Source organism: Hyperoodon ampullatus, assembly GCF_949752795.1.
Source record: "Hyperoodon ampullatus genome assembly, chromosome: 19".
NCBI lineage: Eukaryota > Metazoa > Chordata > Mammalia > Artiodactyla > Ziphiidae > Hyperoodon > Hyperoodon ampullatus.
Genome location: NC_136932.1, coordinates 11,069,464 through 11,084,545, shown reverse-complemented (window position 1 = coordinate 11,084,545; position 15,082 = coordinate 11,069,464). Strand labels below are relative to the sequence as shown.

The window sequence follows — 15,082 nt, the reverse complement described above, 5'->3', positions numbered from 1 at the left end:
CCATAAACAAGACAAAAAGACAACCCTCAGAATGGGAGAAAATATTTGCAAATGAAGCAACTGACAAAGGATTAATCTCCAAAATTTACAAGCAGCTCATGCAGCTCAATATCAAAAAAACAAACAACCCAATCCAAAAATGGGCAGAAGACCTAAATAGACATCTCTCCAAAGAAGATATACAGATTGCCAACAAACACATGAAAGGATGCTCAACATCACTAATCATTAGAGAAATGCAAATCAAAACTACAATGAGGTTATCACCTCACACCAGTAAGAATGGCCATCATCAAAAAATCTACAAACAATAAATGCTGGAGAAGGTGTGGAGAAAAGGGAACCCTCTTTCACTGTTGGTGGGAATGTAAATTGATACAGCCACTATGGAGAGCAGTATGGAGGTTCCTTAAAAAACTAAAAATAGAACTACCATGCGACCCAGCAATCCCACTACTGGGCATATACCCTGAGAAAACCATAATTCAAAAAGAATCATGTACCACAATGTTCATTGCAGCACTATTTACAATAGCCAGGACATGGAAGCAACCTAAGTGTTCAGCAACAGATGAATGGATAAGGAAGATGTGGCACATATATACAATGGAATATTACTCAGCCATAAAAAGAAATGAAACTGAGTTATCTGTAGTGAGGTGGATGGACCTAGAGTCTGTCATACAGAGTGACATAAGTCAGAAAGAGAAAAACAAATACCGTATGCTAACACACATATATGGAATCTAAAAAAAAAAAAAAAAGGTTTTGAAGAACCTAGGGCCAGAACAGGAATAAAGACGCAGATGTAGAGAATGGACTTGAGAACATGGGGAGGGGGAAGGGTAAGCTGGGACGAAGTGAGAGAGTTGCATGGACATATATACACTACCAAATGTAAAATAGATAGCTATTGGGAAGCAGCTGTACAGCACAGGGAGATCAGCTCAGTGCTTTGTGACCCCCTAAAGGGGTGGGATAGGGAGGGTGGGAGGGAGACACAAGAGGGAGGAGATATGGGGATATATGTATATGTATAGCTGATTCACTTTGTTATAAAGCAGAACTAACACACCACTGTAAAGCAATTATACTCCAATAATGATGTTTAAAAAAAAATGTTATCCTTTTCAAAACAGTAACTGATCAGTGGCAAAATTACTTGAAGGAGTACTAATGATAAATTTGACATCTTTAAATGTTAAATTAAATAAAAAGCATTTCAACTTTACTTACAGAGTCTATTTATAATCTCTCTGCTAAAATTGAAGATTTATATTTTATAACTTGACTGGAAAATATGTTGATCACTGAATATGAGAATATTAAGGCTCTTTGACTCGTCCCCAAATGATTTCCAGATGCAATCTCTTATATTTAATTATCTGTGTTGAATCCAGGTTTTGATTTTAATTTAAATGCCATAACCAGGTCATAAAAGATACATTCAACTCAACCAAGCATAAATGACATTCTCAGAACCCTGCAACCAAGTAAATCTTTTCAATCATATGAATAATATTAGAAACTGATTTTTCTTAATAACACAATAAGCCCTCAAATCTATGCCATTTCTCTTCTATATAATTTTTCTCCAGAGGAGGGAGGAGTTTCAATTTCTTTGTAATTTCCTCTATTTCTATAAAACGATGTTGGTCTACCAGAGCAATGAATTTTTTTAAAACTGGGCTTGCAGTAGAATTTCCTGTGGAATGTAAAAAACAAATTCCCCTACAAAACTGACAGATACTGAACCCCACCCCAGTCTTACTGACTTAGAATCCTTCCTAGTTAGAATTTGGTATGGCAATTTTTAACTGCCTCATTCTCAGTTCAAGAAATATGTGGGTACTGTAATAGAACTGTATCAGAGTCTTCTACATTAGATATATCTATACTACAGTCATTCCATGTTGAAAAAGTTTCATTTGGGTATAAATCTATTACCTCTATAGCAACTAATTTCCATTTTTAGACAAGATTCTCAGTCGGTTCTTTGAGAAAGGAAACTGTATTATATGCATAATATAGCCAATGTGGAGGTTAGGCTCAAATGATGCATAATTTTTACTACAAGTTATTTTTTGGAAAATAAAGCATTTATCACAGACTGTATGCTTTAAAAGCTTTAACTGTAAAAGCAAAGCTTAAAGATCAAGCCATTCAGAAAGCAGAAAATTGTTCATGGCTTGTGAATTAAAAGACAAGCCTTATATTTATTTAAGGAGGCTAGTTAATGAGACATAGAAATCTCTTCTAGGCACAGAAAGACAACATTATCTACTCTCCATACTGCAGGCTAAAATGGACATCTAATTAAGCCGCTCCACTTCTAAAACCTTTCAGTGGTTTTCCCATTGATCTTTTAGTGGTCTCCAGAAGGATCCCAAACTCCCAATCAGATCTCTTCAAGGTTCTACAAATACACAAGGGAAGAATCTAATGATGGAATTTATAAGGTACATCCTAATACCCCAGAAACTACTGAGAGAAGAAAATATAGTGATCAGTTGAATATCACTTTCAATATGTTGTCCTTTGCAAAAAAATAATATATGCTGACTTGCCTCTGCTGGATTTTGTCATTACTGGCACTATTCTGAGGACACCATTACTATAGGGTCTTTCTAAACAAAGCAATCTATCGTTGTCAGTACGCTGTTTAGTACAGAAGAAAGTCACTAAGTGAACATGACCTCCCAGTTCTTAATCATTTTCCTAAGACTAGAAATTCCAATGATCAATTCAGCCACTTTCTTCTGTGGTTCCAAGATAGTTTCATGGTATATTATATTCCAAGAGGGCTATCATGTAGCTTCATTATTAATATTTTACATTTGTTCCATGTTTCGTAGTTAAAAGTTTTTAAATGTTATAATTGATACTTCATTATCTCCTTATCAACCAAGTATGAGGCATAATAAATATTATTTCCCCATTTAAGAAATGTGAAAATGAAACTACCCTAAGTATGCAAGCTATGAAGCAATTTCCCCCAAATCATACAGTTCCTGCATACATTTACATACTAATTATATTGCATATATATCTTTTGTTTATATGACATTTTACAGCTTACGAAGTGATTTCATATTCATGATTTAACTTGATCTTCACAACAATCCTGTCATTATTTCATGCTATACTGGACCAGTATGGTGTAGCTATTAAGAACGTAAGTTGTAAAAGCAGACTGCCTGGATTTGAATACTATTCCATCACTTTCTGGCAGTGTGTTTCCACTTTTCTTTACCTGAAAATTGAAATACAAATGAACCCTACAAATCTTCTACCTCCTAGTTCAGTGACTTTTCTATTATACTGTATCACTTTAATTACATTAAATCAATGATACTACTCATTTACTTATTTTATGATGAATTTATTCAGTAAATGCACAAAGCACGCTCTAATCTGAAATCTTTATTTACCATGGCCAGGAAGGGGCTACCTGATTTCTAAATGAAGTCACAAGTCACGTGACTTCATTTAGAAATTACTGCAACAGGCTGTGACACGAAGCATCTCAAAAGCAACCAAATATAAATTTTAGCACCTCAAGAAATGTAGCTTTTTAGAAACAACAGGGTCCTTGGCAAATTCTCAGATTGTAATGTCATGTTTCTTGGTCATTATTAGAACAGTCATATTTTAACCTGCTGTGAATATAAAGAGATAAAAAGTAAAATAGATGTTTTATTTATACCAATTTAAATGAAGCCCTCAACATGTATCATTTCCATTTTTTATTCACAGATCACAGCATACTGACATAGTTACAATGTAAATTAGTTAAAAAAAATTAATCCCTATCACCATGAAGCTTACATTCTTGTATGATATACAGACAACCCTCCCCACAACTAAATATATAATGTAATAAATTAATAAGAGCTATAAAAAAAATAAAGTGCCAGGATAAGGGGATACAGTGATGGGCAGGTCTTATTAGATAAAGTGATTAAGGAAGAGGCCTCTCGGAGGAGGTAACATTTGGGCAGAGCACTGGACAAAGTAAGGAAGTAAGTTACGTGGGAAGAACATTCCAGTATAAATGAATGTTTTATGTGTTTGAGGAATGACAGGAAGGCCAGTGCTGCCGGCGCGCTGCAGGTGAAAGGGAGAGGGGTAGGAAATGATGTCGGAGAGGTAGCCCCTTGCTGGTCATGGTAAAGAGTTCAGATTTAATGTTAAATGTGGGGGAATATAGTGGGAGATGGAGAGAAGAGAAGTCAAAGGACCAGGTTCACATTTTACAAGGATCACGCTGGCTTCTGTGTAAACAGACTACAGGGGGCAAGAGTGGAAGCAGAGCCCTATTGGGAGGCCATTTATTCAGACAGTAAATATTTATTGAGCACCTACTAATAGTAGACATTGTTCTAGGTGCAGAGGATACAGCCATAAATAGAACAGGCAAAAGTTCCAGCCTTCTAACCTTACATTCTAGGAGCTATTGCACTAGCCCAGGCAAGAGATGACAGTGACCTGGATTTAGGTGTACCAGTGGAAGTAATGAAAAGGGACCAGATTTAGCATACATTCTGAAGACAAAGCCTACATAATTTGCTGAAAGAGTGAATGTAGAGTGTGACAGAGTAAAGCCAAGAATGACTCCAGTGCTTTTATCTTATGCCTGTAGGTGATGCCACCTATTCAGACAGGAAACTCAGTAGAAGGAGCAGGTTCTGGGGAAAAATGCAAGAGTTCAGTTTTTTGACATGTTAAATTTGAGATGTATCTTGGACACATAGGTAGAAAAGGTAGTGTAGGCAGCTAGAAATACAGATCTAGAGTTAAGGGGAAAGGCAGGGCTAGAGATAGTTTAGGAGTTAAGACAGTATTTAAAGACATAAGAATGGAAGAGTTTCAATCTGATTAGAATCTCCAGGTATTTGAATTTTACAGAAACTGCCCATGTGATCAAATGTGCAGCCAGCAAAACCAATGACCTTAGGAGTGAGAATATAAAGAAAGGAAAAGTCTGAGGAGAGAGCTCTAGAACATCTGAGCATTAACCACATGATCGACATATATATTCAAATAATCCTCGTACACTTTATGATGAAGCTAACATGTGACACAGAATCTTCACCAACATTACTGAGAATACGCAATTTGAATTTAATTTGTCATCTTCTGAGTAAAATGGTTCACTACTGAACATTCATTTTAAAGATTAAGACCGCATAAATGAATCTGAGTCTAATACTTCTTTTGCTACATTTTAACTGAAAAGAATGGAATAGCCAAAAGAAAAAAGTCTATGAAATAATAATTTGTTCAAATTGCTGATATTTTTAATTTTCTGAGATAAATATCTAGATCATTAATTTTTCGGATTTTCTGCTTTTCTAATATATGTATCCAAAACTAAAGTTTTTTAAAGCATATTTTATATACAAGTTTTATTATATTTTGTTTTTTATTATTTCCGTTTAAAATATTTTCCAATTTCTTGTGATTTTCTGACTTAAAGGCTACTTAGGAGTGCATTAATATCCCATCACTTGGGGATTTTGATTTTCTGAGTTATCTTTTAGCTATCATTTTCTATGTTATTTTATAATTGATAATTCTACTATGGTCACAGTAATTGAAATCTTTTGACATTTGTTGAGATCTGTTCTATGGATCAACATATTGTCAATTTGGCAAATAATCCATGTGTACCTGAAAACAATATGTATTCTGCAATTTGGGGGTGCAGTGCTCATATATATGTCTATTTTGTTTGTTGGCTTATTTACTTATTTATTTCTTCATTCATTCAATAAATAAGTCAAAACCTTAAAGTGGCTTTTTAAACTTAAGAAGGAAACTAAAAGATGTTCCAAAAAAAACCTGAAGAAATATAGTGATTATGGAAAATTAAGTTATATCTCCAGGCCTCAAAAGGCATTCTATACTTGGGATTATTCTTCTCAGAACACCGACACCTTGCAACATTTTTCCTTTCCTGGTTATAATAGGCTGTTTCATCCCATGTTTCACTAAGTTGATAGGAAACAGTTTACCTGATTTTCATCCTGTACTTCCATGTTGTATTGGTCACCTGGCTGAACTTCCGTGACTTTCTCTCCAAGGAGGAAACCCAGACGAGTCATGAGTGTGTTTGCTGCCTCATCTACAGATGGAGGGGGACCAAGTTCTTGTTCAGCATCACCTATAACAGGAAGACATTGAAACACCTGAATCTATCAAAATAAAATGGCCAGTTTTGCAACTATTTTTACATTCAGTTTGGTCATTTCTTTTGTTTTCACATTCTAAATGCAAAATTACTAGGTCCTTGACTAGAAGCTGATTTTTCCACTGTTACATATTATAATTGATAGTCTACTCAGAATCCTCAATATATTTACTTGAAACCCTTGAATTTGAGAGAATGTTTTTGTAACTCACTGAACAGAAGTTTCCCATTTCTTTGGCAGTTAGCCTTCCAATACAAGTCCTAGTCTTGGGATCTAGTCCTGGCCATAATCACCACCTTCATTCAGGTTCTTTTATCTCTTTTTTTCCTTACGGTTCATGTAAATATCCTTTTTTATTTTAAAATCAGTTCAAACTTACAAAAAAGTTTCAAGAACAGTACAAAGATCATTTTTTTCCTTAACCATTTGAAAATATAGATGTGATATCCCATCATGCCCAGACAGTATGCATTTCCTATAAACAAGCAATTCTCTTACATAACCACAGTACTAGCAGAGAAATCAGGAACCTAACATTTTACATTATTATGATCTCATCCACAGACCCCATTTAAGTTTTGATATTTATCCAGTAATGTCATTTCTAGCAAAAAGATCCAATTCAGGATTAAGCAACTGCACTGAGTTCTTAGTTCTCTTTTACTCCTTTAATCTCGAACAGTTCTTCAGTCTCATCTTAACTTTCATGGTCTTGACACTTTTGAAGATTACAGGCCAGCTATTTTGCACAGTGTCCCTCAATTTGAAGTTATCTCATGATTTAATTCAGGTTATGCATTTTTGGCAGGACTATTGCAAAAGCAATGCTGTGTTAACTTTGATCACTTGGTTATGGCAGTGTTTGCCAGATATTTCCACTCTAAAATTATACTCTCTTTGTAATTAATAAGTATGTAATGGGGGGATACTTTGAAAGTATGTAAGTATACCATTCTTTTTTTTTTTTCTTTTTTTTTTAATTAGTTTCTGCTTTATAACAAAGTGAATCAGTCATACATATACATCTGTTCCCACATCCCTTCCCTCATGCATCTCCCTCCCTCCCTCCCACCCTCCCCATCCCACCCCTAAGTATACCATTCTTCAACAAACTTTTAAATTAAAAAAATTTTTTGTGATAAAAATACACGTAACAAAATTTGCCATTTTAACCTTTTTTTTTTTGCGGTACGCGGGCCCTCTCACTGTTGTGGCCTCTCACATTGCGGAGCACAGGCTCTGGATGCGCAGGCTCAGCGGCCATGGCTCACGGGCCCAGCCGCTCCGCGGCATGTGGGATCCTCCGGGAGCGGGGCACGAACCCGCAACCCCTGCATCAGCAGGCGGACTCTCAACCACTGCGCCACCAGGGAAGCCCCATTTTAACCATTTTTAAGTGTACGATTCCATGGCATTAAGTATGTTCACAATGTTGTGCAACCATCTCCATTTTCAGAACTTTTTAATCATCCCCCAGAGAAACTCTGTATCCACTAAACAAAACTCCCCAATCTCCTCTCTCACTAGCCCCTAGTAACCTCTATTCTACTTTCTGTCTCTATGAATTTGCTTATTCTAGGTACCCCATATGAGTGGAATCACACAGCATTTGTCCTTTTATGTCTAACTTATCTCACTTTGCGAATTTTCAAGGTTCATCCTATGCTAGATCATGTATCAGAATTTCACTCCTTTTTATGACTGACTCCATTTTATGTACATACCACATTTAGTTTATCTATTCATCTGTCCATCAAGTTGGACACTTGAGCTGTTTCCATCTATTAGATATTATGAATAATGATAGTATGAACATTGGTGTACAAATAGCAGTCTGAATCTCTCCTCAGTAAACTTTTGCCCACTATTTTTAGCATCCATTAATGTTTCTTGGTAGAATTAATTACTATCATGCTTGCCAAACAGTGATATTTTCTAAATCCATCACTCTTCTATAGTTTAGTTTCTCTTCCTTTACCTATCTACCTACCTATCTGAACTCAGACTCCTATCTTACTCAATGAGTTATAACCTGTTACTATGATTATTTATTTTGATGCTCAAATTGTCCCAAAGTTGGCCACGTGAGCCCTTTCGATTTGGCCCCTGTAACCTTCTGATATATTCCTGTCATTTTCTGAGCACTTCTTTGCTTTTTGGCATCAGATGTTCCAGGCTCATCTTGTACTTTCCCTGCCCTAGCCCTAGAATCAGTCCTTTTCCCAAGAAGAGTTTTTTTTTTTTTTTTTCCCAGTGGGGAAAGGTATTTAGAATATCAGGTATGCTCATTGCAATCAGGATGTCACTGCCCCCCAAGTCCACTCCGTCAACAGAGTTAGGCAGTATGCTCATACACTTATATACATACACACAACTCTATATTCATTTTTATTTGTAAATCCATATACAAACATACACTCTAAATGTTCACAAAGATGCTCCAATCCAATTCAATACCATAGGGTTAATTCTAGATTTCTTCCTTTCCAAAGTTATAACTCTGTTCTCCAATAGTGAAAAATCTGGTTCTCGTTTTCCTTATTTAATACTATACTTATTTAATCTATCCCCCTACATGTAACAAATCTCACCACTGCTCATTGCCACCCTGCACACAGGTGCACTACTCACCCTGGTTGGGTTCCTACCCTATGCCAGATGGCCCTGAGCTACCATTTCCCCCATAGTCAGGGTCATTTTTTCAAAATAATTCATATACCATAAACTCTATCCTCTTAAAGTATACAGATCAATGGCTTTAGTCTCTTCATAAGTTTATGGAACCATCACCACTTCCTAATTTCAGAATACTTTCATCACTCCAAAAAGAAACCCCATTCAGGATCATTTTTTTGCCCTGGAATTTAGACCCCTAAAATTCCTGATCTCTGGCATTCATTTTAATCCTGTGCTTCCAGACTGCTACACTCTTTCCATACAATTAGCTTTTAACTCAATTTTCTTTTTTTTTCTTTTTTCTTTTTAAAGAGCTCAGCTTTTTATTGAACGTGTTACTAAAGAGGTTTAGTCAAAAAGACCAAAGTCCATGTCACCATTAGACTCTTCAGATTCTTCTTTCTTTGCTTCCACTTTCTTCTCCTCAGCTGGGGCAGCAGTGGTGGAGGAGGCAGGACCTCCTGCCAGTGCAGCCCCAGATGCTGGGGCAGGTCCACCTGCCCCGACATTGCAGACGATGCTCCCGATGTTGACACTGGCCAAAGCCTTTGCAAACAAGCCTGGCCAGAAAAGTTCAACATTTACACTGGCTGCTTTAATGAGGGCATTGATCTTATCCTCGGTGACTGTCACCTCACTGTTGGGCAGGATGAGGGCTGAGTAGATGCAGGTGAGCTCCGAGTCGGAGGCCATGGTGCGGGCGAGTGCTAGGCAGGGGCTGCTGGGCATGGTGCAGTCGCACCATGAAGTGAGGTGAGGGCCTACACCCCAACGCGGCCTCAGCTTCCTCGGAAGGACCGAGCACCTTAGCGGCAGCTGAGGAAAGCGTAATTTTCTTTCTATTTAGGCTATTTTTCAGTGGTCACCAACTACAGGAATTATTCTTTTTCAAACCTTTTCACTGAGGGATGCTGAACAATGTCAGTATGAGGTTCTTCCTCGGGCTCAATTTATTTCCAAATAGAGAATTTATAGACATAAAAAATAGCCAGGGAACTCAAGATGATCTATTTTAAATGTGATGCAGAACTAATTTACCTAAACTGAATATCTCTTTACATTAACTTGATTCATTGTCAACATTTTTTCAGATTTTGTTTTATGTTCAGATGCATTCAGTCTAACCTGTTAACAATCCACAGTAGCACATACCCTACATAGGATATTACAAAAATCTTTTTTTTTTTTTGGAGTCAGATATGTCCTTTCACCACAGCAAGAATTAACTAGAGTATCATATGGTTTGATGCTAAAATATAATAGCTTAATTTTTTAGGATATTCAGTGTTACACATTAGATCACTCCTAATGACAAGAAAGTGAGGTTTATGTTCTTATTATTCAATTTAACACTTATCTTAACTTCTCTACTAAAGTCACAAGCTGCAGGCCAGAGGAAGGGACTACAGGTGTATCCTTGTATAGTATTATTGAACTCAAGCTCCATCTGTGGAAAATCTATATAGAATTCTCACTGAGGACTTCCCTGGTGGCACAGTGGTTAAGAATCCGCCTGCCACTGCAGGGGATATGGGTTCAAGCCCTGGTCTGGGAAGATCCCAGATGCCGTGGAGTAACTAAGCCTGTGCACCACAACTACTGAGCCCGTGAGCCACAATTACTGAGCCTGTGTGCCACAACTACTGAAGCCCTCGCGCCTAGAGCCTGTGCTCCACAACAAGAGAAGCCACCACAATGAGAAGCCCACGCACCGCAATGAAGAGTAGCCCCCACTCACCACAACTAGAGAAAGCCCATGCACAGCAACGAAGGCCCAATGCAGACAAAATAAATAATAAATTAATTAATTAAAAAAGAAAGGCCTAGACTGGCATTCAAACCTAATTCTACCAGCATTAAAGTCCCATAAAAAAAAAAGAGAATTCTCATTGAAATTATGTCAGAGTAGAGAAACAGGATCTATATTCCCTTCCTTACTTCTCTGCAAGAGGCAACAAAAATGGATTTCTCTGCCACAGACCAGAAAGATATCCCAGGGGCTTTATTACCTCTATAATGTCCAACATTATAGACAGTTCCTTATCTCTCTACCTCTGCCCAACTATGACACTCTAACATAAAATCTCAGGAAAAAGCTGTGTTACAAATGCATGCAAATGCATCTTCAAAACAAGTACCCTAAATCTAAAAAATAATACAAATGAATGTATATACAAAACAGAAACAGAGTTACAGAGATAGAAAACAAACCTGTGGTTACCAAAGGGGAGAGGGAAGGGTGGAGGGACAAATTAGGGGTATGAGATTAACAGATACAAACTACTATATATAAGTAGATGAGTACCAAGGGTATACTATATAGCACAGGGAATTATACCATTGTCTTGTAATAATCTATAATGGAATATAATCTGCAAAAATACTGAATCATTATGCTGTACACCTGAAGCTTACACAATATTGTAAATCAACTATACTTCAATTAAAAACAAACAAATCCCCTATCCGTCATTCAAGCAAATTTCCACCTTTAAGCCCTTGCTATGAAGAATTTTCATTTCGTTACCACAGTGTGTAGAATTTCTAAACTATTGAGTCAGCTATTTAGTGTTATTAAAATTTATCAAAGTCTACTATGATAACAAGAATATTCATAGCATATGAAATTTGAAGTAAACAGTTTCAGGTTAAAATGCTAAGTGTAATTCTGAAGACATCTATAATAAAATGTAAAAGTTTCTGACCTCTTTAAATTTCACAACATACTACTACACTATATACAAATGGCAGGCAAGAGGCTATAATTATATTATCATTTCATGCATTATTTGCAAAAGTCCAAATGTTACTCACTTAAGAAAGAGGCTGGGGAAAACAAACCGAACTCTTCCTTTTTCTTCTAGGCTCTTATACTCATGTTACTCTTAGTCTTACTATATCACTCTATTTCTCTGAAGTGCTTTTTTCCCTAAATATTAGTTTCTTAAAAAGATACTAATATTCATTATTTTTCAGAAGGCTACAAGCTGATATACTTTATATACATTAAAGTATTTATGGGAGAAATCATATAATGACCAGGTTTTGCTGAAATTACTACAGAAAAAAATGGAGAAGATATAGATAAAACAAAGTTGTCAAAATTATTGAAGCTAGGAAATGACTACATAGTAGTGCATTATTTTATTCTCTGTTTGTGAATGTTTGGAACTTGAGGAAAAAACTCTATGCAGGGAAGTTTCTTTTAAATAACTTAGCAGTTCTCAACTAGTGACAATTTTGCCCCCCAGGGAACGTTTGGCAATGAGTGGAGATATTTCTGGTTGTCACACTGCAGGGAGCGGTGCTGCTACTGGCATCTAGTAGGTAGAAGCCAGGGACTCTGCCAAACATCCTACAATACACAAGACAGCTCTCCACAATAAAGGATTATCTAGCCCCGAAAGTCATTAAATAGTATTGAGGTTGAGAAACCCTGAAACAGCTAGAATCAGCTTATCCTTTAAAATCTGTCAAACTGGATGAACTCTTAACACACAGTCAGTAGGAAAACCAGTGTCCAACCTGTTACTTCCAGGATTCTTAAATTACTTCAACTTCTAACTTACAATGAATTTTTAGTCTTTGGGCTCTTTCTTTCCTGAGTGTAGAGTCTGTTTTCTGCACTACTAGATTCTGCTGTAATCTTTTCAGTCTTCAATGAACCTTAGTCTTATGGTGGTGTGTGGACAGGACTTTACTGGGGGTACAGTGTGTTTGTTAAGGGTGGGGGATTATATCATGGCACAGAACAATTAAATGAAACTAAAACATATGATATATCTCAGATTTTCAGATTATCCTTTATTAATTATAATAACAGCTAGCACATATGGGGATTAATTATATGCCAGGTACTGTTTCTAAGTATTTTATATACATTAACTCTTTTAATCATCATAACCACCCTATGAGGTAGGCACATATCCCCTTTTTATGAATAAAGAAAGTGAAGCACAGAGGGATGAGTAACTTACCCAAATTCATAAGCTAATAAGTAGCTGATCCAGGAAATCTGGATCTAGAACTCAGGCTCTTAACCCCTAGGCTCTACTGTCAACCTTGATTCCAGTCTCTCACCATTTTGCTGGGCATCACTTCCTACCTCCCCTCTGCCCAGGGTATTTGTTCAAAACTCTCAAAATTTCTCTTAAATCCTCATACCAAATATTTTACCTATCTTTCTGTCTCATCCATGACCATCCAGGCGATGCGAAGAAGGTGTCATCTTCATAACCAAACACGCCCAATTAAGGTATGTCCCTAAACAAACACAGTACTTTTCTTGAGTAGAATTCTACTGTGACTCCTTTAATAATGATGAATTTGGAGTATGATACACAAAACAAGATGGCTGGTAGGTTGTTGGAAAATAATCACCGTGACACTATGATACACAAAATAAATCATATCATTCATACATTAGGTTGATTAAAACTCTTGAAATTTATCTTGGCTATTTGGGAGCAGTGTGTTTATGTAATAGGCTTTGCTCCAGAATACTGAATGAGGAATACAGCACCATAAAACTAAAGGATTCTTATGCTTGGATTTTTTTTCCACAGCAGAAGTGGTTATTGAATGTTTATCAAATGCCTTGTTCTAGCCTCTATGAAGAAAACTAGTTGTTTTTATTTCTCTTACAGCTATTATTATGATGAACTATTTTAATGGATTTTGTAATTTTGAAAAGCTTTCATTAAAGTTAATAGGAATTATTATTAAACATTAAAAAAAAATAAAGGATCTAAAATTCACATGGGAATGGAAAGGTCTAGGAATAGTAAAGAAAATGTGAAGAAGAATGACTGCTATTACTTAATATCAAGGTTTAATCTAATGCTAAAGTAATTAAGACAGAGTATGATTGGTACAAGCATAGATAAAATGACCAGGAGAACAGAATAAAGAATCCAGAAACATATCTATACATGTATAATCACCTTATTTGGACAGAGATGCCATTGCAATATTTTAGTAATCAAATGGCATTTTCAATCATTGGTGATGGATCAATATGTATGAATAAAAATGAAACCGTCCCTACCTCATCCCATACAAAAAAATCAATTCCAGGTGGATAAAAGACCCAAATACAAAAGATAATACATTTTCTGGAAGATAGTCTAATAGAATATCTTCATGAACTAGGTCTAGGCAAAGATTTCTTAAACAGAATACAAAAAAGAAAAGATGGGTAAATTTATTAATGAGAAAAACTTCTGTTCACCAAACACTCCATTAAAACATTAAAAAGGCAAGCCATAGAGTGGGAAAAATATCTTTAATTCATACATCCAACAAAGGACTTGTATTTAGAATATACAAAGAACTCGTACAAATCAATAAGAAAAATAAAGACAACACGATTAAAAGATGAACAACAGAAATTCCACATGGGAATTTACAAACTCCTGTTTTATACAAAATGTTCAACACTGTACAGAAATGAAAATCAAAACCACAATGAGATACCACTACGTATGTGTAGTGCAGGACAGCACACAAAAGAAACAAACCAAAAACACCTGATAATATGGGGTAAAAGGACAGTTAAATCCTGTTGTACTGGTGTGAATGTAAACTGGTAGCATCAAATTTGGAAAAAAATTTAGACTGGGGACTGAAACCCCACGACCCAGCAAGTCTACTACTAGGTATATACCGAAAGGAAAAGTATACGTAGGGCCATCAAAATAGATGTAACAAACAGTCATAGAATTGTTCATAATAGTCAAAGCTGAAAATGCCCATCAACGGTAGACATCCAATGAAACACGACAGCAATGAAAGAGAATCTCACAAACATACTACTAAACAAAAGAAGACAGACTCAAAGGAGTACATACTAAATGACTTCATTTATATAAAGTTTGAAAACTGGTAAAAGAAATCATTGATAATGCAGTCAGAACAGTGGTCAAGCTTAGAGGGAGTCGATTAAGATGCAGAGGAAACACGAGGAAAGGTTCTGAGGTGCTGGTAATGTTCTATGTCTTGACTTAGGTAGTGGTTATATAAGTGTGTTCACTTCTGAAAATTTCATAGAGCTGCATAATTATTATTTGTATACCTTTCTGTAATTATGTTGTATTTTAATTTTCAAAAATTACAGAAAATGTATTAAGGACATAGGACACTGGGTTTGAGAATGAAACAATATTCACAATACTTTTTTCTCCTCCAAGAAAGGAGTCTACAGCTATGAAAAA

At 36.1% G+C, this 15,082-nt stretch overlaps 2 protein-coding genes across 4 annotated transcripts in view; both read right to left on the bottom strand.

Annotated features, from left to right (window-relative positions):
* Positions 1-15,082, bottom strand: part of TANC2 (tetratricopeptide repeat, ankyrin repeat and coiled-coil containing 2) — a gene marked incomplete at its 5' end in the record, with an annotated part of 320,220 nt that overhangs the window by 139,184 nt on the left and 165,954 nt on the right. For all 3 annotated transcript variants that reach the window (XM_079726110.1, XM_079726111.1, XM_079726112.1), the window contains one exon: positions 6,018-6,166. In XM_079726110.1, the coding sequence (XP_079582236.1) occupies positions 6,018-6,166 (149 nt within the window). The remainder of the gene's footprint in view (positions 1-6,017; positions 6,167-15,082) is intronic.
* LOC307068508 (large ribosomal subunit protein P1-like) lies at positions 8,262-9,652 on the bottom strand. The gene has a single exon (XM_079726388.1). The coding sequence runs from the start codon at positions 9,597-9,599 to the stop codon at positions 9,219-9,221; it is 381 nt and encodes a 126-aa protein (XP_079582514.1). The 5' UTR covers positions 9,600-9,652; the 3' UTR covers positions 8,262-9,218.

Excerpts from the sequence above, each read along its gene's own strand:
- LOC307068508 (XM_079726388.1), bottom strand. The coding sequence starts at position 9,599 with ATGCCCAGCAGCCCCTGCCTAGCACTCGCCCGCACCATGGCCTCCGAC.